Source organism: Nerophis ophidion, linkage group LG24, assembly GCF_033978795.1.
Source record: "Nerophis ophidion isolate RoL-2023_Sa linkage group LG24, RoL_Noph_v1.0, whole genome shotgun sequence".
Lineage (NCBI taxonomy): Eukaryota > Metazoa > Chordata > Actinopteri > Syngnathiformes > Syngnathidae > Nerophis > Nerophis ophidion.
In genome coordinates this window covers 36,564,930-36,592,735 of record NC_084634.1, presented here as the reverse complement: position 1 = coordinate 36,592,735, position 27,806 = coordinate 36,564,930, and the positions used below count along the sequence as shown (strand labels likewise).

The 27,806-nt window shown below is 39.1% G+C and overlaps 2 protein-coding genes across 5 annotated transcripts in view; one reads left to right on the top strand and one right to left on the bottom strand.

Moving 5' to 3' along the window:
* LOC133542305 (calpain-3-like) overlaps positions 1-26,796 on the top strand; it is a 69,022-nt gene extending 42,226 nt beyond the window's left edge. For 2 of the 4 annotated variants that reach the window (XM_061886303.1, XM_061886306.1), the window contains 12 exons: positions 1,100-1,308; positions 1,383-1,419; positions 11,995-12,018; positions 12,120-12,206; positions 17,200-17,277; positions 17,348-17,405; positions 17,475-17,539; positions 19,565-19,633; positions 19,727-19,805; positions 22,341-22,457; positions 22,532-22,590; positions 26,463-26,796. In XM_061886303.1, the coding sequence (XP_061742287.1) occupies positions 1,100-1,308; positions 1,383-1,419; positions 11,995-12,018; positions 12,120-12,206; positions 17,200-17,277; positions 17,348-17,405; positions 17,475-17,539; positions 19,565-19,633; positions 19,727-19,805; positions 22,341-22,457; positions 22,532-22,590; positions 26,463-26,489 (909 nt within the window). In that variant the 3' untranslated portion in view covers positions 26,490-26,796. Of the gene's footprint in view, positions 1-1,099; positions 1,309-1,382; positions 1,420-11,994; positions 12,019-12,119; positions 12,207-17,199; positions 17,278-17,347; positions 17,406-17,474; positions 17,540-19,553; positions 19,634-19,726; positions 19,806-22,340; positions 22,458-22,531; positions 22,591-26,462 lie in introns of all 4 variants that reach the window. The other 2 variants (XM_061886305.1, XM_061886304.1) reach the window with 2 other exon arrangements.
* LOC133542304 (zinc finger protein 106-like) overlaps positions 26,533-27,806 on the bottom strand; it is a 37,432-nt gene continuing 36,158 nt past the window's right edge. Inside the window, exons 20-21 of the mRNA XM_061886302.1 lie at positions 27,113-27,259; positions 26,533-27,034 (exon numbers count right to left, since the gene is read on the bottom strand). Of these exons, the coding sequence (XP_061742286.1) occupies positions 26,978-27,034; positions 27,113-27,259 (204 nt within the window). The 3' untranslated portion in view covers positions 26,533-26,977. The remainder of the gene's footprint in view (positions 27,035-27,112; positions 27,260-27,806) is intronic.

Genomic DNA, 27,806 nt, shown 5'->3' with positions numbered 1-27,806 from the left:
ATCATGGAGGAGCAAGTTTGTAATACTGTTCAAACAACTGACTTACTGGACTTACATTTCCAGAAAGCTCAGGACTTGACTCTCACTATTATGTTGGATCCACTTTGGACTGGACTCTCACTATTATGTTGGATCCACTATGGACTGGACTCTCACTATTATGTTAGATCCACTATGGATTGGACTCTCACTATTATGTTGGATCCACTATGGACTGGACTCTCACTATTATGTTGGATCCACTATGGACTGGACTCTCACTATTACGTTAGATCCATTATGGTCTGGACTCTCACTATTATGTTAGATCCACTATGGACTGAACCCTCACACTATTAAGTTAGATCCACTATGGACTGAACCCTCACACTATTATGTTAGATCCACTATGGACTGGACTCTCACTATTATGTTAGATCCACTATGGACTGGACTCTCACTCTCATGTTAGATCCACTATAGACTGGACTCTCACTATTATGTTAGATCCACTATAGACTGGACTCTCACTATTATGTTAGATCCACTATGGACTGGACTCCCACTATTATGTTAGATCCACTATGGACGGGACTCTCACTATTATGTTGGATCCACTATGGACTGGACTCTCACTATTATATTAGATCCACTATGGACTGGACTCTCACTATCATGTTAGATCCACTATGGACTGGACTCTCACAATATTATGTAAGATCCACTATGGACTGGACTCTCACATATGTTAGATCCACTATTGACTGGACTGTCACAATTATGTTAGATCCACTATGGACTGGATTTTCACAATATTATGCTAGACCCACTCGACGTCCATTCCATCCGGTCTCCCCTAGAGAGAAGAGGGGTCCTCTCCAAGGTTTCTCATAGTCATTCACATTAGCATCACACTGGGTTGTGAATTTTTCCTTGTCCTTACGTGGGCTCTGAACCAAGGATGTCTTTGTGGCTTGTGCAGCCCTTTGAGACACTTGTGATTTAGGGCTGTATAAATAAACATTGATTGATTGATTGATTGATTGATAAGCAAACAATAAACCATTACAACAAGGTTATAGTACATATTTAAGTCTTTCCCACTCCATTTCCTCTGCAGATGTGCGGCCAGAATAAACATCTGCAGAAGGACTTCTTCCTGTTCACCGCCTCCAAGGAGAAATGCAAAAACTACATCAACTTACGGGAGGTGACGGAGCGCTTCAAACTCCCCCCGGGGGAGTACGTGGTCATCCCCACCACCTTCCAGCCTCATGAGGAGGGGGAGTTCATTCTCCGGGTGTTCTCCGAGAACAGGAACACGTCAGAGTAAGGCCGTGGTGTCACCTTGATCTGCCACTGAAACCACAAAGAGTTCATATTGATGAATGCATCTTTAACAGGGAAGCAGAGAACGCCATCGGGTCGGATCATTTGCAGGTTTGTAACGTACGATGGATGAAACTTTCATATTGCCGCGCTTTGAGTACCTTGAAGGTAGAAAAGCGCTATACAAGTACAACCCATTTATCATTTATTTAAAAATGTTGGGAAACCACAAAAAAAAAACAAAAGCAGTGAAGTTGGCACGTTGTGTAAATCATAAATAAAAACAGAATACAATGATTTGAAAATCAGCGAAACCGTCTGCGTTTCCGGGTGTTGTTGATAAATGGCTTCGGCTTTGCATAGTAGAGTTTTAACTTGCACTTACGGATGTACCGACCAACTGTAGTTACTGACAGTGGTTTTCTGAAGTGTTCCTGAGCCCATGTGGTGATATCCTTTACACACTGATGTCACTTTTTGATGCAGTTAAAGTACCAATGATTGTCACACACACACACACACACACACACACACACACACTAGGTGTGGCGAAAGTATTCTCTGCATTTGACCCATAACCCTCGATCACCCCCTGAGAGGTGAGGGGAGCAGTGAGCAGCAGCGGTGGCCCCGCCCGTAAATAATTATTTGGGTGATATAACCCCCAATTCCGACCCTTGATGCTGAGTGCCAAGCAGGGTCCCGTTTTATAGTCTTTGGTATGACTCGGCCGGGGTTTGAACTCACAACCTGCCGATCTCAGGGCGGACATGAGTAGTACCGCCTGAGGGCTCGAAGGACACGGGCATTCAATGTTGGTTTTTGGTGATTTCTCAGGTTTCTCTGAACATTTTGATGATATTACAGACCGTAGATGGTGAAATCCCTAAATTCCATGCAATACCTCATTGAGGAATGTTTTTCTTAAACTGTTCGGCAATTTGCTCACGCATTTATTCACAAATTAGGGACCCTCGCTCCGTCCTTGTTTGTGAATGACTGAGCAAATTTATGGAAGCTGCTTTTATACCCAATCATGGCACCCAATTAGCCCGTTCACCTGTGGGATGTTCCAACTAAGTGTTTGATGAGCATTCCTCAACTTTCTCAGTCTTTTTTGCCACTTGTGCCAGCTTTTTTTTAAAAACATGTTGCAGGCATCAAATTCCAAACAAGGTAATATCTTGCAAAAAGTAACAAAGTTGACCAGTTCCAGCGTTAAATATCTTGTCTTTGCAGTCTATTCAATTGAATGTAAGTTGAAAAGGATTTGTAAATCATTGAATTCTGTTTTTATTTACCATTTACACAACGTGCCAACTTCACTAGTTTGTAATCGTATTTGTCATCCAGTATTTCCATTCCTTAATAATTATTTCCTCCTTTGTTACACTATACCCTCCTGAAGACCAGCGTTGTCTCCAGTGGACATATTTCACGAATACAACACAAATGTCCACTGCAGTGGACACTGACTCTCAGGAGAATATGGTCAGACTACGATACAAAGACTAAGAATAATCCACCATAATAAAAAAAAAACAGCTGGATATTGCGTTACTCCATAGCATATAAGTATAAAAATACAACAACAGGAGAAAGAGGGCAGCAAAATGCTTGTTGTATTGAACTGTTAAAAACTGCTAATGTTTTTTTTTCTAAAAAAATAACATTAGCATATTTCCAATTGCAGTCCCATGTTGGGTGAACATTTTGATAAGGTACACTAATTAATATGGTTGAGCAGATTGGTCGCCAACCACCGGTATCTGCCGATTTTCATGAAAAAGTGTGTGACCGCCATCGCCGATCGAGGCCTTTTTAATGCCGATCACAAACGCCGACACCCTCTAGTTGACGCCCCATTTGTATTCAAGTCTAACAAGCTTTCACTGCAAGATGTCAGTGTTCAAAAACAAGAAAAAAAAAAACCCAAAAATGAGTGGTATTTTATTTGAACTAAGCAAAATTATCTGACAACAGAACAAGGACATTCGGTTGATCAACACTTTTCAAAACAAGTAAAATTAACCAACCTCAATAAACCCAAAACTACCTTAAAATAAGTATAGTCTCACTAATAAGTGCACTTTTCTTGGTAGAAATTTTTTTTGACCTTTTTGCTCAATTTGATTGATTGATACTTTTATTAGTAGATTGCACAGTACAGTACATATTCTGTACAATTGACCACTAAATGGTAACACCCCAATAAGTTTTTCAACTTTTTTAAGTCGGGGTCCACGTTAATCAATTCATGGTAATCAATATGTTGGAAAATATTTTTAAATGAGTAAATGCTAGTGCCATTATCTTGACGCTCGGCATCATGATTTTTTTTTTCATGCTTGAAGTAATCAGAATCAGAAATAATTTATTAATCCCCGAGGGGGAATTTAAATTTTCAGCACAATTACAGGGAGACAGAAGAGGATCAAACATCACAGAAAGACAGAACAGGACCAAACATCACAGGGACACAGAACAGGATAACACATCACAGGGAGACAGAAGAGGATCAAACAGTACAGGAAGACAGAACAGTATCAAAACATTACAGGGAGACAGAACAGGATTAAACATTACAGGGAGACAGAACAGGATCAAACATTACAGAGAGACGGAACAGTATCAAACATTACAGGGAGACAGAGCAGGATCAAACATCACAGAAAGACAGAACAGGACCAAACATCACAGGGACACAGAACAGGATCAAACATCACAGAGAGACAGAAGAGGATAACACATCACAGGGAGACAGAAGAGGATCAAACAGTACAGGAAGACAGAACAGTATCAAACATTACAGGGAGACAGAACAGGATCAAACAGTACAGGGAGACAGAAGAGGATCAAACATTACAGGGAGACAGAACAGGATCAAACATTACAGGGAGACAGAACAGGATCAAACACCACAGTGAGACAGAACAGGATGAAACATCACAGGGAGACGGAACAGGATGAAACATCACAGGGAGACAGAACAAGATCAAACATTACAGAGAGACAGAGCAGGATCAAACATTACAGGGAGACAGAAGAGGATCAAACACTACAGGGAGACAGAACAGGATCAAACATTACAGGGACAGAGAAGAGGATCAAACATTACAGGGAGACAAAACAGGATCAAACATTACAGGGAGACAGAACAGGATCAAACATTACAGGAAGACAAAACAGGATCAAACATTACAGGAAGACAGAAGAGGATCAAACATTACAGGGAGACAAAAGAGGATCAAATATTACAGGGAGACAGAACAGGATCAAACATTACAGGGAGACAGAACAGGATCAAACATTACAGGGAGACAGAACAGGATCAAGCATTACAGAGAGACAGAACAGAATCAAGCATTACAGGGAGACAGAACAGGATCAAACATTACAGGGAGACAGAACAGGATCAAACATTACAGAGAGACGGAACAGGATGAAACATCACAGGGAGACGGAACAGGATGAAACATCACAGGCAGACGGAACAGGATGAAACATCACAGGCAGACGGAACAGGATGAAACATCACAGGGAGACAGAACAAGATCAAACATCACAGAGAGACAGAGCAGGATCAAACATTACAGGGAGACAGAAGAGGATCAAACACTACAGGGAGACAGAAGAGGATCAAACATTACAGGGAGACAGAACAGGATGAAACATCACAGGGAGACAGAACAGGATCAAACATTACAGGAAGACAAAACAGGATCAAACATTACAGGGAAACAGAACAGGATCAAACATCACAGGGAGAGAGAACAGGATCAAACATCACAGGGAGAGAGAACAGGATCAAACATCACAGGGAGACAGAACAGGATCAGACATTACAGGGACACAGAAGAGGATCAAACATTACAGGGAGACAGAACAGGATGAAACATTACTGGGAGACAGAACAAGATCAAGCATTACAGGGAGACAGAACAGGATCAAACATTACAGGGAGACAGAACAGGATCAAACATTACAGAGAGACGGAACAGGATGAAACATCACAGGGAGACGGAACAGGATGAAACATCACAGGCAGACGGAACAGGATGAAACATCACAGGGAGACGGAACAAGATCAAACATCACAGAGAGACAGAGCAGGATCAAACATTACAGGGAGACAGAAGAGGATCAAACACTACAGGGAGACAGAACAGGATCAAACATTACAGGGACACAGAAGAGGATCAAACATTACAGGGAGACAGAACAGGATCAAACATTACAGGGAAACAGAACAGGTTCAAACATTACAGGGAAACAGAACAGGATCAAACATCACAGGGAAAGAGAACAGGATCAAACATCACAGGGAGACAGAACAGGATCAAACATTACAGGGAGACAGAACAGGATCAAACATTACAGAGAGACAGAACAGGATCAAGCATTACAGGGAGACAGAACAGGATCAAACATTACAGGGAGACAGAACAGGATCAAACATTACAGAGAGACGGAACAGGATGAAACATCACAGGGAGACGGAACAGGATGAAACATCACAGGCAGACGGAACAGGATGAAACATCACAGGCAGACGGAACAGGATGAAACATCACAGGGAGACAGAACAAGATCAAACATCACAGAGAGACAGAGCAGGATCAAACATTACAGGGAGACAGAAGAGGATCAAACACTACAGGGAGACAGAACAGGATCAAACATTACAGGGACACAGAAGAGGATCAAACATTACAGGGAGACAGAACAGGATCAAACATCACAGGGAGACAGAACAGGATCAAACATTACAGGAAGACAAAACAGGATCAAACATTACAGGGAAACAGAACAGGATCAAACATCACAGGGAGAGAGAACAGGATCAAACATCACAGGGAGAGAGAACAGGATCAAACATCACAGGGAGACAGAACAGGATCAGACATTACAGGGAGACAGAACAGGATCAAACATTACAGGGAGACAGAACAAGATCAAACATTACAGGGAGACAGAACAGGATCAAACATTACAGGGAGACAGAACCAGATCAAACATTACAGGGAGACAGAACAGGATCAAACATTACAGGGAGGCAGAACAGGATCGCTGACGGGTCTGACAATTTCCGGCACCCCTTACAAGAAAGGTGAGATACAGGTAAACAATGGGGGGGAGGGTGAGAGAAAATAAAATCCGTCTAAGCCTTGGCCCCAGGAGAGGGGGTCCAAACTGAGGCCAAGGGGAAAAACAACTCATAGCCATAGCACACATCCCTCTTACATGTGTGTAGGAGGGAGACATCAACATTCAAAGTAAGAAATTATTACTCTAAAAAATTATAAAGCATGTTTTACTCAATATAGTCATCACATCTCAGCAACAAGCTGTAATATCTTACTGACATCATTTAGGACCAAAACACTTAAAACAAGTAAAACACTAACATAAAATCTGCTTAGTGAGAAGAATTATCTCATCAGACAGAAAATAAGCAAATATCAGCCTTATTTGAGATATTTCATCTTACTTAGATTTCAGTTTTTGCAGTGCAGTTTGGTGCCGTTCCCCAAAATTAATAATACTCACCTCCATTACGCCACGTAAAATTAATTTCCTATCACTTGAGGACGAAACTAAACATGTTACACAGCGAGAGCAAACCAGGAGCAGGCATGCAAGAGCTAATCTAACCACAAAGGTTAACCACAAGTTTGAATACGACAGAGGATATAAGAGCTTCCTTTGGTTTTGATCAAATAATTGCATTTGATAAAAAAAGAATAAGGAACTAGTTCAAATCGTGTTAATATTGTTACAAACCCTGTTTCTATATGAGTTGGGAAATTGTGTTAGATGTAAATATAAACAGAATACAATGATTTGCAAATCATTTTCAACCCATATTCAGTTGAATATGCTACAAAGACAACATATTTGATGTTCAAACTGATAAACTTTTTTTTGTGCAAATAATCATTAACTTTAGAATTTGATGCCAGCAACACGTGACCAAGAAGTTGGGAAAGGTGGCAAGAAATACTGATAAAGTTGAGGAATGCTCATCAAACACTTATTTGGAACATCCCCCAGGTGTGCAGGCTAATTGGGAACAGGTGGGTGCCATGATTGGGTATAAAAGCAGCTTCCGTGAAATGCTAAGTAATTCACAAACAAGGATGGGGCGAGGGTCACCACTTTGTAAGAAAATTGTCGAAAAGTTTTAAAACATCATTGCTCAACAAGCAATTGCAAGGAATTTAGGGATTTTACCATCTACGGTCCGTAAAATCATCAAAAGGTTCACTGCACGTAAGCGATGATGTTACTGACCTTTGATCCCTGAGGCGGTGTTGCATCAAAAAGCGACATCAGTGTGTAAAGGATATCACCACATGGGCTCAGGAACACTTCATAAAACCACTGTCAGTAACTACAGTTGGTCGCTACACCTGTAAGTGCCAGTTAAAACTCTCTACTATGCAAAGCCAAACCCATTTACCAACAACACCCTGAAACGCCCGAGCTCATCTAAGATGGACTGATGCAAAGTGGAAAAGTGTTCTGTGGTCTGACGAGTCCACATTTCAAATTATATTTGGAAACAGTGGACGTGGAGTCCTCCAGAACAAAGAGGAAAATAACCATCCGTATTGTTATAGGCGCAAAGTTCAAAAGCCAGCATCTGTGAGGGTATGGGGGTGTATCAAACAATGTTTACTTATATAGCCCTAAATCATTAGTGTCTCAAAGGGCTGCACAAACCACCACGACATCCTCGGTAGGCCCACATAAGGGAAAGGAAAACTCACACCCAGTGGGACGTCGGTGACAATGATGACTATGAGAACCTTGGAGAGGAGGTAAGCAATGGATGTCGAGCGGGTCTAACATGATACTGTGAAAGTTCAATCCATAATGGATCCAACACAGTCGCGAGAGTCCAGTCCAAAGCGGATCCAACACAGCAGCGAGAGTCCCGTTCACAGCGTAGCCAGCAGGAAACCATCCCAAGCGGAGGCGGATCGGGTAACTTACACATATGTGAAGGCACCATTAATGCTGAATGGTCCATACAGGTTTTGGAGCAACATATGCTGGCATCCAAGCAACGTTACCCTGCTTATTTCAGCAAGACAATACCAAGCCACGTTTTACAACAGCGCGGCTTCGTAGTAAAAGAGTGCGGGTACTTTCCTGGCCCGCCTGCAGTCCAGACCTGTCTCCCATGGAAAATGTGTGGCGCATTATGAAGCGTAAAATACGACAGCGGAGACCCCGGACTGTTGAACGACTGAAGCTCTACATGTGGGCCTACCGAAGATGTGGTAGTGGTTTGTGTTGTGGTTTGTGCAGCCCTTTGAGACACTAGTGATTTAGGGCTATATAAGTAAACATTGATTGATTGATTGAAAGAATTCCACTTTCAAAGCTTCAACAATTAGTTTCCTCAGTTCCCAAACGTTTGAGTGTTGTTAAAAGAAAAGGTGATGTAACACAGTGGTGAACATGCCCTTTCCCAACTACTTTGGCACGTGTTGCAGCCATGAAATTCTAAGTTATTTGCAAAAAAATAAAGTTCATGAGTTTGAACATCAAATATATTGTCTTTGTAGTGCATTCAACTGAATATGGGTTGAAAATTATTTGCAAATCATTGTATTCTGTTTATATTTACATCTAACACAATTTCCCAACTCATATGGAAACGGGGTTTGTAAAACTGTCAATAGCATTCACCAAAAAGTAACTTGAAAAAAGTCCAGTTGACACCTGTGAGCAATATTGGTATCACTCATGGATGAGATGATCGATATCAGAATCGGCAGCATAAAACCCTCATCGTAACATCCCAACTAATTAAAAATACGCTTATTTTATTACCTATTCTGGGTTATGTGTTTTATGTTATACGATTGCACCTAGAAAAATTCCTACTTTGTGAACCCGTTCTCAATCAATGGCCATAAAAACTATTCTGATTCTGATACAAAAAAAAACACTACTTGTGATTAATCGCAATTAATTATGAGTTAGCTATTGTTAATATTGTTTAAACCACGGGTGTCAAACTCGTTTTCAGTGAATATTGATCACTTGTAACTGATCAATATATATATATATAGATGATATATTACATCATTTTTACATACAAAATGATGGACAACATCATTAGAAATCCCAAGTCAAGGTAGCAAGCAGATATTCGAGTATTTTCTTTTTACAAAAAAATAATTTAAAAATCTAATACTGAAGGCTATACATTTAATGCACGACCAGTTGTTATAGTTTAAAACAAAGGTTTCAAACTCGTTTTCATTAAAGGGCCACATCACAGTTATGGTTGCCCTCAGAGAGCCGCTTTTAACAATGAGTAATATATGAATATACATTTATATATACACACACACATATATATATATATATATATATATATATATATATATAGATATATATATACATACATACATACACACATATATATATACACACACACACACACGCAGTAGAAAATGGATGGATGGATGGATGGATATATATATACACACACACACACACATATATATATATATATATAAACACACATATATATACATACATATATATATACACATACATATATAATACATTAACAATGTATTTTTTACATAAGCTGAAAAAATATATATTTTAATGTTACTTTAAAAACTGACAGCTCAGTCACCAGAATTGTACAGTCAATAAAATCAGAGTTTTTTTTACACAGCATATAAAAATGTTTTATGAATTGAATGGAATGGAGAAACTATACCACTGTTTTAGGGGTCAATTTCAAGCAACAAAGCTGCCAGTTTTTTAACCATAAAATCTTGTTTTATTGTTTTAGTGTCTTATTGTATATGGAAAAAAAACAGCACTTAAGTTAATTTTACCTTAAAAAATTAAAGTCGGCGGAATTTAACAGTAAAATCTATTGTCAATTTTACACTCAATTTGTTTTGAAATCGTAAGTCAAGCAGATATTTAAGTACAGTATTTATCTTTATTTTAACAAAAAATATTTTATAATACATGATCATATTGAATTTTAAAAGATATGCAATTGCATGCAGTACATGATTTTTAATGTCAGAAGGGAAAGAACAAATATAATTAGTAAGAAAAGATTAAGCATTTTATTCATGCATATTTCTTCCAGGCTTTCGCAGGCCACATAAAAATGTGGCAGGCCAAATTTGGGCCACGGGCATTGAGTATGACACCTGTGTTTTACAAGATATGTCATTTTATGCAGTAGATATATATTATTTTCGGTATTTTTTTTTTTCTGTCAAAATGACACAAACTGATACATTAAGAAAAATAAAGTTCTTTATTTACACATTTTCTCCAGGCTTTCGCGAGCCATATTAATTAATGTGAGGGGCCAAATTTTGCCCCTAAGTCTTGACACCTGTGGTTAATACACATATACTGTGCATAATAAACAACTCATCTGAATAATCATTTTTATTATGATATATAGTGATGAAAAATACTGAAGTATTCCATTCTGTTTGCAGTAGGCCTACTAAAATGTATATAAATATTAGGGCTTTCAAAAATTAGTTAACTCATGTGATTAACCCCCCAAAATTTTTTTTAAATCGCAATAATCATGCATACATGCAAAGTATGCAATTTATTTTGAGGGCACATGCTCTTTTTGCCCCCAAAATCGTAAAATCGTGTTTTGTTTTAGTGTCTTACTGTATATGGGAAAAACAGCACTAAAGTTGATTTTCCGGTAAAATACTCAAAACGGCGAAATTTAACCATAAAAGCTATTGTCAATTTTATCTTAATAATCATTTTATTAGGATATATAGAGATGAAAAATACTAAAGTATTTCATTCGGTTTGCTCTAGGCCTACTAAAATGTATAAAAATATTAGGGCAGTCAAAATAATGAGTTAACTAATGTGATTAATAAAAAAAAAAATTTTTTTTAATTGCAATAATCATGCATACATGCAGATTGTGCAATTTATCTTGAGGGCACATGGTCTTTTTGTCCCCAAAATCGTAAAGTCTTGTTTTAGTGTCTTATTGTATATGGAAAAAAACAGCACTAATGTACAATTTTTGGTAAAAAAAAATCAAGTTGGCGGAATTAAACCGTAAAATCTATTGTCAATTTTACACTCAATTTGTTTATAAATCAAAAGTCAAGTAGATATTTAAGTACGGTATTTATCTTCATTTTAACAAAAAATAATTTTGTAATAAATGGTAATATTTTGTTTTTGATATTGAATTTTAAAAGATACAATTGCATGCAGCATGTGATTTTTAATCTCAAAAGGGAAAGAACAAATATATTTAGTAAGAAAAGATTAAGCTTTTTATTAATGCATGTTATTTCCAGGCTTTCGTGGGCCACATAAAATAATGTGACGGGGCCAGATTTCCCCCTCCTCCCCGGCCTTGAGTTTGACACCTGTGGATTAAAAAGATATGTAGTTCTATGCAGTAGATATGTATTATTTTCGATAAAAAAAATGTTTCCGTCAAAATGACACAAACTTATACATCATTTCCAGGCTTTCGCGAGCAACATTAATTAATGTGAGGGGCCAAATCTTGCCCCCGGGCCCTGAGTTTTGACACCTGTGCTTAATACACATATACTGTGCATATAAACAACTCATTGTTTTCCTACGAGTGGGACTAACCTGTTTCATCTCATGTCAAACGTCCTCCAGCCGGACAAGAAAAGGAAGGACAAGGTAAAGCATGTTGACATCACCACCGCCATGTTCACTCACATCCTGATAGCCATGATAACAGCGCAGGTGTTTCAACACAGCTCTTTTTGTCTTTTAAACAGCCCATTGTGTTTGTGTCGGACCCAGCGCACGCCAACAAAGAGATCCAGCATGACGGAATCCAGGGCGAGACGAGGAAGAAACCAAAGGTAATTAAAACTGCAAGCAGCGATGGACGGGACCGACTTTGGCTGGTGTTTCCTGCCTTTACCCCATTCAACATATCTTTACCTGCACATTACCTACCTTCCATGCATTCTGGGGTCACACTGGTGCTTCTTTCTTTCACCCATACCTGCTGGTGCTTCCTGCCATCACCCAGACAACTTATCTTTACTTGCACTTTACCTACCTTCCCTGCATCCTGGGGTCAAACTGGTGCCTCCTTCTTTCACCCAGTCAGCATATCTTTACCCGCACAGTACCTACCTTCTCTGCATTTTGTGGTCACGCTGGTGCTTCCTGCTTTTAAGCGGCCATCTTGAGACGGCAGCAGCGCAGCAGCATCAGCGCAGCATTCTTTGAAGTCTCGTAAAATCAAAACCAGAGCAGTTAGAAAAACTCTTTGCGCAACTTTTAATCAGAAGGGTTCACTCTCTCTCCTGTGCGAGTTTGAAGCCGACACAACAAACGCGCTCAGAGGATAACGTTTGAAAAAAGGTGACGGGCTTTTCAAAACTTTTGTTTTGAAGGGGTGATTGCCAACTTCCTGTTGATTTTTGCTGAAGGATGTAAAGAATTAAATGTAGGTCTAAGTGAGACCTACATAGAGGTTTTTGTTTGATGTCTCTACGACATTCCTACCGGAAGTTACAAGCAGTTTTGTCTGTGTTTTCTTCCTAGTAGCAGTTTTGTCTGTGTTTTATTCCTAGGGGGCGCTAGAGCGCTATTTTGAGTTTTGGGGTTTGGTTTTTTTATTAGATCGCAATTTTCGCCAGTCATGATGTGTGTGTCCAGTTTGGTGAGTTTTGAAGCATTTTAAGGGGGTCAAATTACAGCTCAAAGAGGCACAAATTATGTATGAAATGTAGGTCTAAGTCAGACCTACATAGAGGTTTTTGTTTCATGTCTCTATGACATTCCTGACGGAAGTTACAAGCAGTTTGAATAATAATAATAAAAATGGATTAGATTTATATCGCGCTTTTCTATTATTAGATACTCAAAGCGCTCACAGAGAAGTGGGAACCCATCATTCATTCACACCTGGTGGTGGTAAGCTATATCTGTAGCCACAGCTGCCCTGGGGTAGACTGACGGAAGCGTGGCTGCCAGTTTGCGCCTACGGCCCCTCCGACCACCACCAAACATTCATTCATCGTTCATTCACCAGTGTGAGCGGCACCGGGGGCAAAGGGTGAAGTGTCCTGCCCAAGGACATAACGGCAGCGATTTGGATGTCAATAGGTGGGAAGCGAACCTGCAACCCTCAGGTTTCTGGCACGGCCTGAGGTTTTTGTTTCATGTCTCTATGACATTCCTAATGGAAGTTACAAGCAGTTTTGTCTGTGTTTTTTCCTTGGGGGCGCTAGAACGCAATTTTGAGTTTTTTTTAATTTTCTTATTAGATCGCATTTTTCGCCAGTCCTGATGTGTGTGTTAAATTTGGTGAGTTTTGAAGCATGTTAACGGGGTCAAATTACAGCTCAAAGAGGCGGCGGTATAATAATAAAAAAACCTTGGAAATACAATAGGATCCTCTGTCCCAAAGGGACATTCGGTCCCTAATTATCAGAAACAGAATACGGTGCAGGTCCAATAACATCAAACGTGAGGATGAATGCCGTATTGACCCGACTATTCGACAGGAATTTGCTCACGCTAGAAAGAAATCTGAAAAAGACATGTCTGATTAGGTCTCAATATACAGTACTGGCCAAAAGTTTGGACACACCTAATCATTTCAATGCATTTTCTTTATTTTCATGACTATTTACATTGTAGATTGTCACTGAAGGCATCAAAATTATGACACCTGTGAAGTGAAAACCCTTTCAGGTGACTACTTCTTGAAGCTCATGGAGAGAATGCCAAGAGTGTGCAAAGCAGTAATCAGAGCAAAGGGTGGTTATTTTGAAGAAACTACACCTTTTTTTGTTAAGTACATAACTCCACATCATACAGTCGTGGAATAAAAACGTTATCATGCCTAATATTTTTGTGATGCCCCGCTGGATGCATTAAACAATGTAACTTTACCATGATTTGATCCACATGGACCAAGACTTAAACAAGTTTAAAATCTTATTCGGGTGTAATCATTTAGTGGTCAATTGTACGGAACATGTACTGTACTATCTGCCAATACAAGTTTCAATCAACCAATCAAAAACAAGGTTTTCCAAAATAAGAGAACAACTTACACTCCAGTTATGGAAAAAAGTGCCAACATGGCACTGCCATATTTGTTATTGAAGTCACAAAGTGCATTATATTTTTGACATGCCTCAAAACAGCAGCTTGGAATTTGGGACATGCTCTCCCTGAGATAATCCTAATATCCACTACGACTATGGGAAATACTATACTTTCCATCCATCCATCTTCCTCCGCTTGTCCGAGGTCGGGTCGCGGGGGCAGCAGCCTAAGCAAAGAAGCCGAGACTTTCCTCTCCCAGCCACTTCGTCTAGCTCTTCCCGGGGGATCCCGAGGCGTTCCCAGGCCAGCCGGGAGACATAGTCTTCCCAGCGTGTCCTGGGTCTTCCCCGTGGCCTCCTACCGGTCGGACGTGCCCGAAACTCCTCCCTAGGGAGGCGTTCGGGTGGCATCCTGACCAGATGCCCGAACCACCTCATCCGGCTCCTCTCCATGTGGAGGAGCAGCGGCTTTACTTTGAGTTCCTCCCGGATGGCAGAGCTTCTCACCCTATCTCTAAGGGAGAGACCCGAACTCATTTGGGCAGCTTGTACCCGTGATCTTGTCCTTTCGGTCATGACCCAAAGCTCATGACCATAGGTGAGGATGGGAACGTAGATCGACCGGTAAATTGAGAGCTTTGCCTTCCGGCTCAGCTCCTTCTTCACCACAACGGATCGGTACAACGTCCGCATTACTGAAGACGCCGCACCGATCTGCCTGTCGATCTCACGATCCACTTTTCCCTTACTTGTGAACAAGACTCCGAGGTACTTGAACTCCTCCTCGATAAATGCTTTAAAATGTAAAATCTGAAATTATAATATACTTCGACAAAGTGCATTTTTTTTTTTTTTAAACATGCCTCATAACTGCTACAAAAACAATGAAGACACACAGCTTCAGTCCAGTGTATACCAGACCTACGTCCGTGTTTTACCGGATATGTACCGCTCCATTAAAAAGTCATTAATTTTACTTTTTGAAAACCATACACATAATTCCCGATATTACATTTTAAAACAATTATCGAACATCTCTCATTTCAAAGCATATCACATCAGTTGGAACCAGGAGAAGGCTTCTCAAACATGGGCTATTTAAATCATAATACATCAATTTTCAACAATATCATAACCAGAACATCAAAGAAACGTTAAAAAAAATGGTATCAAAGGGTTAACACTTACATTGTCTTTTATGGGCAGCAGTGTTGTTGATAACCCTTTGTTGCCAGTGCGTCCAGGTCCAGTATCAGTTTTGTCGTGGCAATTCTCCAAAACAGATCTTCGCTCTATTCCGTATATTTGGCAGGCCGGATTAAAAAGGGACAAACCGGCCGTAATTTACCCGCCACAGCCCTAGGGTGTACAAGAGTTTCAAAGGCCGGAAAACGGTTAGACTCCATGGGGATTCAGTCAAACACCTCAAAAAAGCATGAGTACATCAACTGTACAGTCTGTACCAGGGGTCACCAACGCGGTGCCCGTGGGCACCAGGTAGCCCATAAGGACCAGATGAGTCGCCCGCTGGCCTGTTTTAAAAATAGCTCAAATAGCAGCACTTACCAGTGAGCTGCCTCTATTCTTTAAATTGTATTTATTTACTAGCAAACTGGTCGCGCTTTGCTTGACATTTTTAATTCTAAAAGAGACAAAACTCAAATAGAATTTGAAAATCCAAGGAAATATTTTAAAGACTTGGTCTTCACTTGTTTAAATAAATTCATTTATTTTTTTACTTTGATTCTTACAACTTTCAGAAAGACAATTTTAGAGAAAGAAATACAACCTTAAAAATGATTTTAGGATTTCTAAACACATATAGCTTTTTACCTTTTAAATTCATTCCTCTCCTTTCCTAACAATTGAAATCAATGTTCAAGTATTTATTTTTTTTTTAATTGTAAAGAATAATAAATATATTTTAATTTAATTCTTCATTCAAGCTTCTGTTTTTTCGACAAAGAATATTTGTGAAATATTTCTTCAAACTTATTATGATTAAAATTCTAAATAATTATTCTGGCAAATCTACAAAATCTGTACAATCAAATTTAAATCTTATTTCAAAGTCTTTTGAATTTCTTTTAAAAATTTTGTTCTAGAAAATCTAGAAGAAATAATGATTTGTCTTTGTTAGAAATATAGCTTGGTCCAATTTGTTATATATTTTAACAAAGTGCAGATTGGATTTTAACCTATTTAAAACATGTCATCAAAATTGTAAAATTAATCTTAATCAGGAAAAATGACTAATGATGTTCCATAAGTTATTTTTTTTATTTTTTCAAAAAGATTCGAATTAGCTAGTTTTTCTTTTCTTTTTCTCGGTTGAATTTTGAATTTTAATGAGTCGAAATTATGTTTCACAATTTAATTTACATTTTGTTCACGTTTTCTCCTCTTTTAAACCGTTCAATTAAGTGTTTTTTTCATCATTTATTCACTACAAAAAAACCTTCCGTAGAAGGAAAAAAAATGTACGACAGAGAGAAATACCCCTTTTTTTAATTTATTTATCTGTTTCTATATATATTCATTGTGAGAAATCATTAAGATGATCAGTGTTTCCACAAAGATAAATATCATTAACTATTAACAAGAACAGAGTTAAAGGTAAATTGAGCAAATTGGCTATTTCTGGCAATTTATTTAAGTGTGTATAAAACTGGTAGCCCTTCGCATTAATCAGTACCCAAGAAGTAGCTCTTGGTTTCAAAAAGGTTGGTGACCCCTGGTGTATAGAATACTGTATATATCAAGTAAGCATGTGTTGTCTGCCCAGAAAAAACGTATCGAACCCGAGGAGGAAACTGAGGAAGAAAAACAGTTCCAGGTCATCTACAAACAAATCGCCGGTGAGGTGAGTAAACAACGAGGACGTTGACTTCCGATACAGCCCGATATGTAACGAAATCATCCCCCCTGATCAGGACATGCAGATCTGTGCCAACGAGCTCCAAACCATCATGAAGAACGTGCTCTCGAAATGTGAGTGAGAGAAATACTACCTGGTATCACGTGACCTCTCACTGGAGTTGTGCCCTCCCACCCCGACAGTGGACGATAAGAAAACGGAAGGTTTCAGCCTGGAGACGTGTCGCAGTATGATTGCACTGATGGATGTATCCTTGCGTATTGGGCCCTTAACACCTGTTATTGGGGGGCATTAGTGTGTGTGAGTGACAGGAAGAAAAGATCCGACTCGCTTGGAGAAATGTTAGGCTCCATATGTTGGTTTGCATGTAAGCGATGATATTACGCACCTTGGATCCCTCAGGCGGTTATGCATCAAAAACCGACATCAGTGTGTTAAGGACATCACCACATGGGCTCAGGAACACTTCAGAAAACCACTGTCAGTAACTACAGTTGGTCGCTACATCTGTAAGTGTAAGTTAAACTCTACTATTATTAGTGATTTCTAAAGCCCCAAAAAAGTCTGCGGGCTATAGAGCGTTTTCCGTTCGGGCTCCAGTACTCTGGAATGCCCTCCTGGTAACAGTTCGAGATGCTACTTCAGTAGAAGCATTTAAGTCTCACCTTAAAACTCATTTGTATACTCTAGCCTTTAAATAGAGATGCTTTTTAGACCAGTTGATCTGCCGCTTCTTTTCTTTTTCTCCTCTGTCCCCCCCCTCCCTTTTGGAGGGGTTCCGGTCCGATGACCATGGATGAAGTACTGGCTGTCCAGAGTCGGGACCCAGGAAGGACCGCTCGCCTGTGTATCGGTTGGGGACATCTCTACGATGCTGATCCGACTCCGCTTGGAATGGTTTCCTGTGGACGGGACTCTCGCTGCTGTCCTGGATCCGCTTTGAACTGAACTCTCGCGGCTGTGTTGGAGCCACTATGGATTGAACTTTCACGGTATCATGTTAGACCCACTCGACATCCATTGTTTTCGGTCCCCTGGGAGGGGGGTGGGGGGATTGCCCACATTTGAGGTCCTCTCCAAGGTTTCTCATAGTCATCATTGTCACTGGCGTCCCACTGGGTGTGAATTCTCCTTGCCCACTGGGTGTGAGTTTTCCTTGCCCTTATGTGGGTTCTTCCGAGGATGTCGTAGTCGTAGTGGTTTGTACAGTCCTTTGAGACATTTGTGATTTAGGGCTAGATAAATAAACATTGATTGATTGATACTATGCAAAGCCATAGCCGTTTATCAACAACACCCAGAAACACAGCTCGAGCTCATCCAAGATGGACTGATGCAAAGTGGAAAAGTGTTATGTAGTCTGATGAGTCCACATTTCAAATTATTTTTGGAAACTGTGGACGTCGTGTCCTCTGGACCAAAGAGGAAAAGAACCATCCGGATTTATCTTGCTGTAAAATTGAAAAGCCAGCACCTGTGATGGGTATGGGGGTGTATTAGTGCCCAAGGCATGGGTAACTTACACATCTGTGAAGGCACCATTAATGCTGAAAGGTACATACAGCTTTTGGAGCAACATATGTTGCCATCCATGGACGCCCCTGCTTATTTCAGCAAAACAATGCCAAACCATATGTTACAACAGTGTGGCTTCAAAGTAAGAGTGCAGGTATTTGTAGTCCAGACCTGTCTCCCATTGAAAATGTGTGGCACAATATGAAGCCTAAAATAGCACAACAGAGACCCCGGACTGTTGAGCAACTTAATCTGTACATCAAGCAAGAATGCGAAAGAATTCCACCTGAAAAGCTTCAAAATTGGTCTCCTCCAGTTTCCAAATGTTTACTGAGTGTTGTTAAAAGGATGTTACACAGTGATAAAAATGCCCCTGTGACAATTTTTTTGCAATGTATTGCTGCCATTAAATTCTAAGTTAATGATTATTTGGAGAAAAAAAAAAGTTTTGCAGTGTGACCATTAAATATCTTGTCTTTGCAGTTTATTCAATTTTGCAAATCATTGTATTCTGTCCTAATTTACACAACATGCCAACTTTGTTTGTTTTGGGTTTCCCACAATGGACATGTCTTATATTCGGTTTCATGTAGTAGTGCCCTCAAGTGTGGTAAAATAAGACAAATGCACAACTTTAAATCGATTTACCTACAAATAAAGTAGCAGTCAAAAGTCCCAACACACCTTCTCACATTGTGCATAAATGCGACTCAAATCCTCTTACTGGTCTTTCTTCCATAACCCAGCCCAATTTCAGACGGACGGAACAGGAAAACTTAATCTCCAGGAGTTTAAACACCTGTGGAAAAAGATCAAGCATTGGCAGGTACATTTTTAAAATGTCATGTCTGATGCTTTTGTTTGTTCTTTGTCACATTACCACTCACTACTGAGGGAATTGCTGTTGACTGTTTTGCAGGATGTCTTCAAACGTTACGACAAACACCACGGCGATGTCATCAGTAGTTTTGAAATGAGAAATGCCGTTAATGATGCAGGTGAGAACAATCGCAGAAATAATGCTGATGAAATAACATTTATGCCAATGTTCACATATTATAGTAATAATATACTTCCCAAGTGCTACACTGCAAAAAGTAAGTGTTCAAAAACAAGAAAAAACAAACAAAAATGAGGGGTATTTTATTTGAACTAAGCAAAAGTATCTACCAATAGAACAAGAAAATTCGGCCGGTCAAGACTTTGCAAAACAAGTAAAATTAGCTAACCTCAATGAAGCCAAAAATACCTTTAAATAAGTATATTCTCAGTGATAACAAGTGCACTTTTCTTGGTAGAAAAATATATACTTTTTGCTCAATATGTTGAAAAATATTCTTAAATTAAGTAAATGCTATTATCATGATTTTAAGTAAGAAATTATTACTTGAAAAAAGTAGTTTTATACTTGTGAGTGTTGATGACACAGCTTTGCAACACTTGATATTCTAGTTTCAAGCATTTTACTCAATATAGGTCATCACATCTCACCAACAAGCTGTAATATCTCACTGAGATCATTTAGGACCAAAACCCTTAAAACAAGTAAAACACTGTAAAATAAAATCTGCTTAGTGAGAAGAATGATCTTATCAGACAGAAAATAAGCAAATATCAGCCTTATTTGAGATATTTCATCTTACTTAGATTTCAGTTTTTGCAGTGTATTCCGTACAATTGACCACTAAATGGTAACACCCGAATAAGTTTTTCTACTTGTTTAAGTCGGGGTCACTAACACTGCATGAATATAGGGCAAAATTGCCCCAAAATGATACTTTAACGGAATAAAAGCATGTTTTATTGTAATAAAATCAATATTAGCCAGAGTGGATCTGTGTTTGTGATCATCGTTGAAAAGCACTAACCGCTCTGCAAAAAGTCAGTGTTCGAAAACAAGAAGGAAAAAAAAAATACAAAAACGAGGGGTATTTTATTTGAACTAAGCAAAATTATCCGCCAATAGAACAAGAAAATTCGGCTGGTCAAGATTTTCCAAAACAAGTAAAATTAGCTAACCTCAATGAAGCCAAATATAGCTTAGAATAAGTATATTCTCATTAATAACAAGTGCACTTTTCTTGGTAGAAAAAAAAGAGACCTTTTTGCTCAATATGTTGAAAAATATTCTTAAATTAAGTGACATTGCTGGTTTTACGAGCAGAGGAGCGTGTTCGGCAGCGCACAATCACACAGTACTATAAGCAGTCACAGTGTGTAGAAAAATATTCTTGAATGAAGTAAATGCTAGTGCCTTTATCTTGACATAATATGTGCTCAGCATCAAGTAAAAAAATATTTCTTTAAACAAGTAGTTTGATGACACAGCTTTGCATCAGTTGATATTCTAGTTTCAAGCATGTTTTACTCAATATAGGTCATCATATCTCAGCTACAAGCTGTAATATCTTACTGACATCATTTAGGACCAAAATACTTAAAACAAGTAAAACACTCGAACATAAAATCTGTTTAGTGAGAAGAATTATCTTATCAGACATAAAATAAGCAAATATCACTCTTATTTGAGATATTTAATCTTACTTAGATATCACTTTTTGCAGTGTACAGTATACAGAGGTCTGGCGCATAGCGGCTTTTTGCGTGATCCCAGGATGCAGAGAAGACAAGCGACGTGCAGGCAGAAGGTTGTTTAGTTAGGTACCAATAAGGCTGGGCGATATATCGATATACTCGATATATTGTGGGTTTGTCTTTGTGCGATATAGAAAATGACTATATCGTGATATTCGAGTATAGGTTCTCACGCAGCCGGCATTACACTGCATGCGTTTGCCACTCTTTCTTGTCTCTCCTTCTCACAGAGACTTAAAACTGTCACGCCCATGGGGTTCATGTTTTGTTTTGGTCATGTTTGGTTTGGTTTTTTGGACAGTCAGTTCTTGTTCCTGCACTTCCTTGTTTTTCTTATCTCCATAGTGACTATTAGTTCCCAGCTTGTCTTCAGGTCACGCCCGTGTCCTCAGTTCTCACACCTGTTATTAATTATCACAGCTATTATTTAAGCCACAGTTACCAGGTAGTCAGCCTGGCAACTTCGTATTTCTCAACTGCCTCCATGCCATGCCATGCCTAGTTTCCCTCCCGCTCATGCCACGCAAGTTTTGGATTATTGTTATATCACAGTTGTTGAGTTTTGTTTGTTTGTTTGTTTCTATAGTCATCCCATAGTGATAGTTTTTGTTGTCCAGTCAGGTTTGTTCTCCCCCCTCGTGCGCGCCTTTTGTTTTGCTTCCTTTGTTTGCCTTTTTGTTAGTCATAGTGTTTAATAAATAAAATGTACTTACATTCACATCTCGCCCGTGCTAACTATCCATTGCGTTGGAAAAACAAACTATCCCATAGTCCTAGTCCTGACAAAAACAAGCGCACCTTCTTACATACGTTACGTGTGCAACGTTACACACACAATATTTTAATTGCGTGTATAGATAAACTGCTATGTACAGTATGTACGCAGCAGCAGTTCTCCATGTATTTCTCTAATTATCCTTTTTTTTTTGGTATTTAAGGCTTCCACCTGAACAAACAGTTGTATGACATTATTGCCATGCGCTATGCAGACCAACACCTCAACATAGACTTTGACAGTTACATCTGCTGTTTTGTCAGACTGGAAGGAATGTTCAGTAAGTACAGAGTACTGAATGTTGTTATTGTACACGTCTGCATGTACTGTATCGTTATGTCCTGTCTCCCGCAGGGGCTTTTCATGCTTTTGACAAAGACGGGGATGGACTGATCAAGCTCAACGTGCTGGAGGTTAGAAGCATGCTTTTCTCATTACCTACAACTGTGGTTTTCAACCTTTTTTGAGCCAAGGCACATTTTTTGCGTTGAAAGAAAAATGCAGAGGAACAACACCAGCAGAAATCATTAAAAAAACGAAACTCAGTTGAGAGTAAAAAGTAATCGTCGCAATTGTTGGATATGACTTTAAAGCATAAGCAAGCATGCATCACTATAGTTCTGGTCTCAAAGTAGGTGTACTGTCACCACCTGTCACATCACACCCTGACTTATTTGGACTTTTTTGCCGTTTTCCTGTGTGTAATGTTTTAGGAGATTTCCCCGCATCTACTTATTTTTAGCAATCAAAAATATTTCAGTTGTTTTTATCATTCTTTGTGGGGACATTGTTGATTGTCATGTCATGTTCGGATGTACATTGTGGACGCCGTCAGTAAGTCCACAGTAAGTCTTTGCTGTCGTCCAGCATTCTGTTTTTGTTTACTTTGTAGCCAGTTCAGTGTTTGTCTCGTTTTACAACCTTTCCTAAGCTTCAATGCCTCTTCTTAGGGGCACTTACCTTTCGTTTATTTTTTTGTTTAAGCCAGTGTTTTTCAACCTTTTTGAGCCGAGGCACATATTTCGCGTTGAAAAAATGCGAAGGCACACCACCAGCAGAAATCATTCAAAAACGAAACTCCGTTGACAGTAATTGTTGGATATAACTTTAAAGCATAACCAAGCATGCATCACTATAGCTCTTGTCTCAAAGTAGGTGTACTGTCACATCACACCCTGACTTACTTAGACTTTTTTGCTGTTTTCCTGTGTCTAGGGTTTTAGTTCTTGTCTTGCGCTCCCATTTTGGCGGCTTTTTCTTTTTTTTTCGTATTTTCTTGTAGGAGTTTCATGTCTTCCTTTGAGCGTTATTTCCCGCATCTACTTTGTTTTAGCAGGCAAAAATATTTCAGTTGTTTCTATCCTTCTTTGTGGGGACATTGTTGATTGTCATGTCATGTTGGGATGTACATTGAGGACGCCATCTTTGCTCCACAGTAAGTTTTTGCTGTCGTCCAGCATTCTGTTTCTGTTTACTTTGTAGTCAGTTCAGTTTTAGTCTCGTTCTACATAGCCTTCCCTAAGCTTCAAAGCCTTTTCTTAGGGGCACTCACCCTTTTTTTATTTTTGGTTTAAGCATTAGACACCTTTTTACCTGCACCCTGCCTCCCGCTGTTTCCGACATCTACAAAGCAATTAGCTACCGGCTGCCACCTATTGACATGGAAGAGTATTACACGGTTACTCTGCCGAGCTCTAGACAGCACTGACACTCAACAACAATCATTTGCAGACTATAATTACTGGTTTACAAAAAATGTTTTTTACCCAAATAGGTGAAATTAGATCATCTCCAACAGCACACCAGACTGTATCTCACTGCACCACAGTGGTTGAAAAACACTGACCTACAAAGCAACCTAAATTGTTTAGTATAGGTAGTGCATTTCCTCAAATACAGTTAGACTGTTTATTTACTTCTCTGCAGGTGTTCATTTGAAGCAATTCAATAGAGGAGTGGCCTAAACTGACCAGTGTTTCCCATACATTCAATCAATAAATCCGCCACAAAAACATTTTGACTGCTACAAATAGATTTGGCACTACCTGTCCATCAACATATAAAAACATATTTATGCAAAATAAAGCAGCTTGTCGTTTAAAACGCATTATAGCTGTGATTTTTTAACACACCTCAAAGGATCCTGGTGTGCCAAATAATACGACAACATAGCACTGAAGTGTCAAACTCCTTTTCGTCGAGGGCTGCTTGTAACGGAGAGTAATATTACCCCCATAATATTATTTCAAAACAATATATATTTTTTACGTACTGCATAAAAAATATATATATCTGTAGATTGACAGCTGAGTCAGCACAATTTTACCGTGGATTTGATCGTTTTATTATGTCGTTACAGGATATTACTGTAAATGGAAAAAGGGTACCATGTTATTTTATGGTAAAATTCTGGCGACATAGCAGCTCGTGTTAGTCATGAACTCTATGGTGGTTGTTTTTGCGGTGTATTACTTTAAATAGAAAAAATGGAATGTACCTGCGATAGGCTTCAGCGACCCCTAAAAGGGACAAACGGTAGGAAATGGATGGATGGATGGGTAGGACTGTTTTTTAATGATTAAATTCTGGCCACTAAGCAGCCTTTTTTTTTTTTCCGTAAAATCTTTTACCATTTTAATGGACAAACTTCGTTTTAAATAATAGGTCAAAAAGGTATTTATTTTAATGTTTACCAAAAAAAGTTGAATGTATAATATTTGTTACATTAGGAAACATGAAACTAATGGTTCATTATTATCAGAGATAACTACTTTCCACCCAACCTTTTATTTTGTTAAGTACATAACTCCACATGTGTTCATTCATAGTTTTGATGCCTTGACAATCTACAATGTAAATAGTCAGGAAAACAAATAAAACACATTGAATGAGAAGGTGTGTCCAAACTTTTGGCTTGTACTGTATATTTTTTTTCCCAGACTCATACTGCATAAAGTTAAAGTACCCCTGATAGTCACACACACTATTGGTCTGGCCCCACAATACCTGACCGAGCTTCTGCATCATCATACTTCGTCTAGAGTCCTAAGGTCAGCTGACCAACTGCTGTTGGCGGTCCCTAGATCCAGGCTAAAGACCAGAGGGGACAGAGCCTTTTCCGTTACCGCCTCTAAGCTCTGGGATGGCCTTCCCCTCCACATTAGGTCAGCTCAGAGCCTGGGGGTTTTCAAAACCCTTCTTAAAACCTACCTCTTCTCGCTGGCCTTTGACCTGAGCCGAGTCTGCCCACTAGGCCCTCATTTTCTAGTCCAACCCCCACCCCACCCTTTCGCTTTAGTTTTATTTTTATATTCGTCACACTTTTTATTACTATGATTTTTATTTAACAAATGTTTTACTTTGTATTCAACCCCTTTTACCGTATTGCTTTTAGCAGTATTTCGTTCAGCTCATTCATTGTTTATGTTCTCTTTGTTTTCTGTTTCTCTTGCTCTATGCTTTTTTTTTAACCTGTAAAGCACTTTGGTTCAATTTAAAAGTTGTTGTAAACGTGCTACAAAAATAAAATTGACTTGACTTGTGACGGAGATAGATATGTACATATATCCATATTTAAAAGTTATCTCTTTTCTTTGGTCATATTTGAAATAGCTAGTGTTCCATCTTGTACTATTTTTATCCTTTCTATAACTCATGACCGATGGTACACTGTAGACTACCTTGAGCTTGGAATGCAAGAGTAGCAATACTCCTTTTTCCTATCTCCTTCCGTCTCCAGCTGAGGAAAAAAATGGATATGTGTATTCCTTCTGAAGGGTGGGGGCTATTGGCATATTGAAAATGACAAAACTTCTGTAAAGCTTTCAGATCAACTAGGCGACGTGAATTGAATGTGTTGTTTTTTAGGTTAGTCTCTCCAAAGCTTTGGAATAAATTGCAAAATACCTATTCTGTTCTGGGTTATCATTTAAAATCAGCTTATGTGTCATCAAAAGAACTTGGGATTGACCAGCAACTTAAATGCCCTCGGAGGAACATCTGGTCGAAACGAAACACTTGACACACACTAGGTGTGGTGAAATTACTCTCCGCATCTGACCCATCCCCTTGTTCCACCCCCTGGGAGGTGGGGCACAAAATAGTCTTATAAATGTATAATGCTTCAATAACCTATTTTGATTGTTATTATATTCTTGACACTTTTCTTAAATAGTCATGAAAATAAAGAACGCGCATTGAATGAGAATGTGTGTCCAAACTTTGGCCTGTACTGTATATGTATATATGTTTTTATTCTGATCATATATTTTCTATTTTTCCCTAGTGGCTTCAGCTGACCATGTATTCCTAATCATCTCCATGCATCAAGTCAGAAAGAAAGTGGACTTCAGACCTCAGACCTATTATTTTAATGTTTGGAGTTTTGCAGTAAAAGGAAATATGATGAGAAGAAAACATTTTCCTGGTGAATTAATTAATATGCCATCAACATTTACTTTTACTGTCTCTTATTTCTGAAAAGACAAGCAGTTGTCTATGTATGTTGATTGCACACTAAAACACATCACTTACATGAATACATTTTTAAAAACCCTCAGGACCATTTGGCTTTTTAACCTACTCTGATTTTGGACAAATAAAAGGCAGCACGGAACGTATGTTCCCCTGTGTAGGGTTGCAGTTTTTGATTATTTGAATTATTCTTTGCAGCCTGACCCGCATGTGCACATCATTAGGTCAAGAGATGTGTTTATAATTATGGGATTGAAGTGTTAACTAAAGTATTATAACAGGAAATGAAGTATTTAAAAAAATACTGCTGCTTCAGTCCTTCACTCCTCATATGTCCACCTTACTGTCTGCATTGACGTGACTTTGCATGTGCTTCGGAAGATCCTGAAGAGATAAACAAAACGCACAAAATATGAGTGACAACATGTTGATCATTATAATCAATCAGGATGGTTGTATTACCTGTTTTATCGCCAAAGGCGTGGAGAAAAAGGCGCTGCAGACCTTCCAGCGACATTTTAAATTCGACAGATTGGGGTTGCTGTGGTCTCCCATGAGGTGCTGGACCAGATGTTCTGACATGCCGAAAATTAGGGAGCAATTTTGCCACTGCGAAGAAGGAAAAATAAATACAAATGTTTTTCCGAAATCTAAGTCTGGTTTAAAGTAGAGATGTCCGATAATACTGGACTGCCGATATAATCGGCCGATAAATGCTTTAAAATGTAATATCGGAAATTAATTAGTTTCAAAAAGTAAAATTCATGACTTTTTAAAACGCTGCAGAACGGAGTGGTACACGGACGTAGGGAGAAGTACAGAGCAGTTGCGTCTCCCAGTCATACTTGCCAACCCTCCTGATTTTCCCAGGAGATCCCAAAATTCAGTGCCCCTCCCGAAAATCTCCCAGGGCAACCATTCTCCAGAATTTCTGCCGATTTCCAACCAGACAACAATATTGGAGGCGTGCCGGTCCAATCACATGATATCTACGGCTTTTCACACATACAAGTGAATGCCAGGCATACTTAGTCAACAGCCATACAGGTCACACTGAGGGTGGCCGTTTAAACAACTTTAACACTGTTACAAATATGCGCCACACTGTGAACCCACACCAAACAAGAATGACAAACACATTTCAGGAGAACATCCG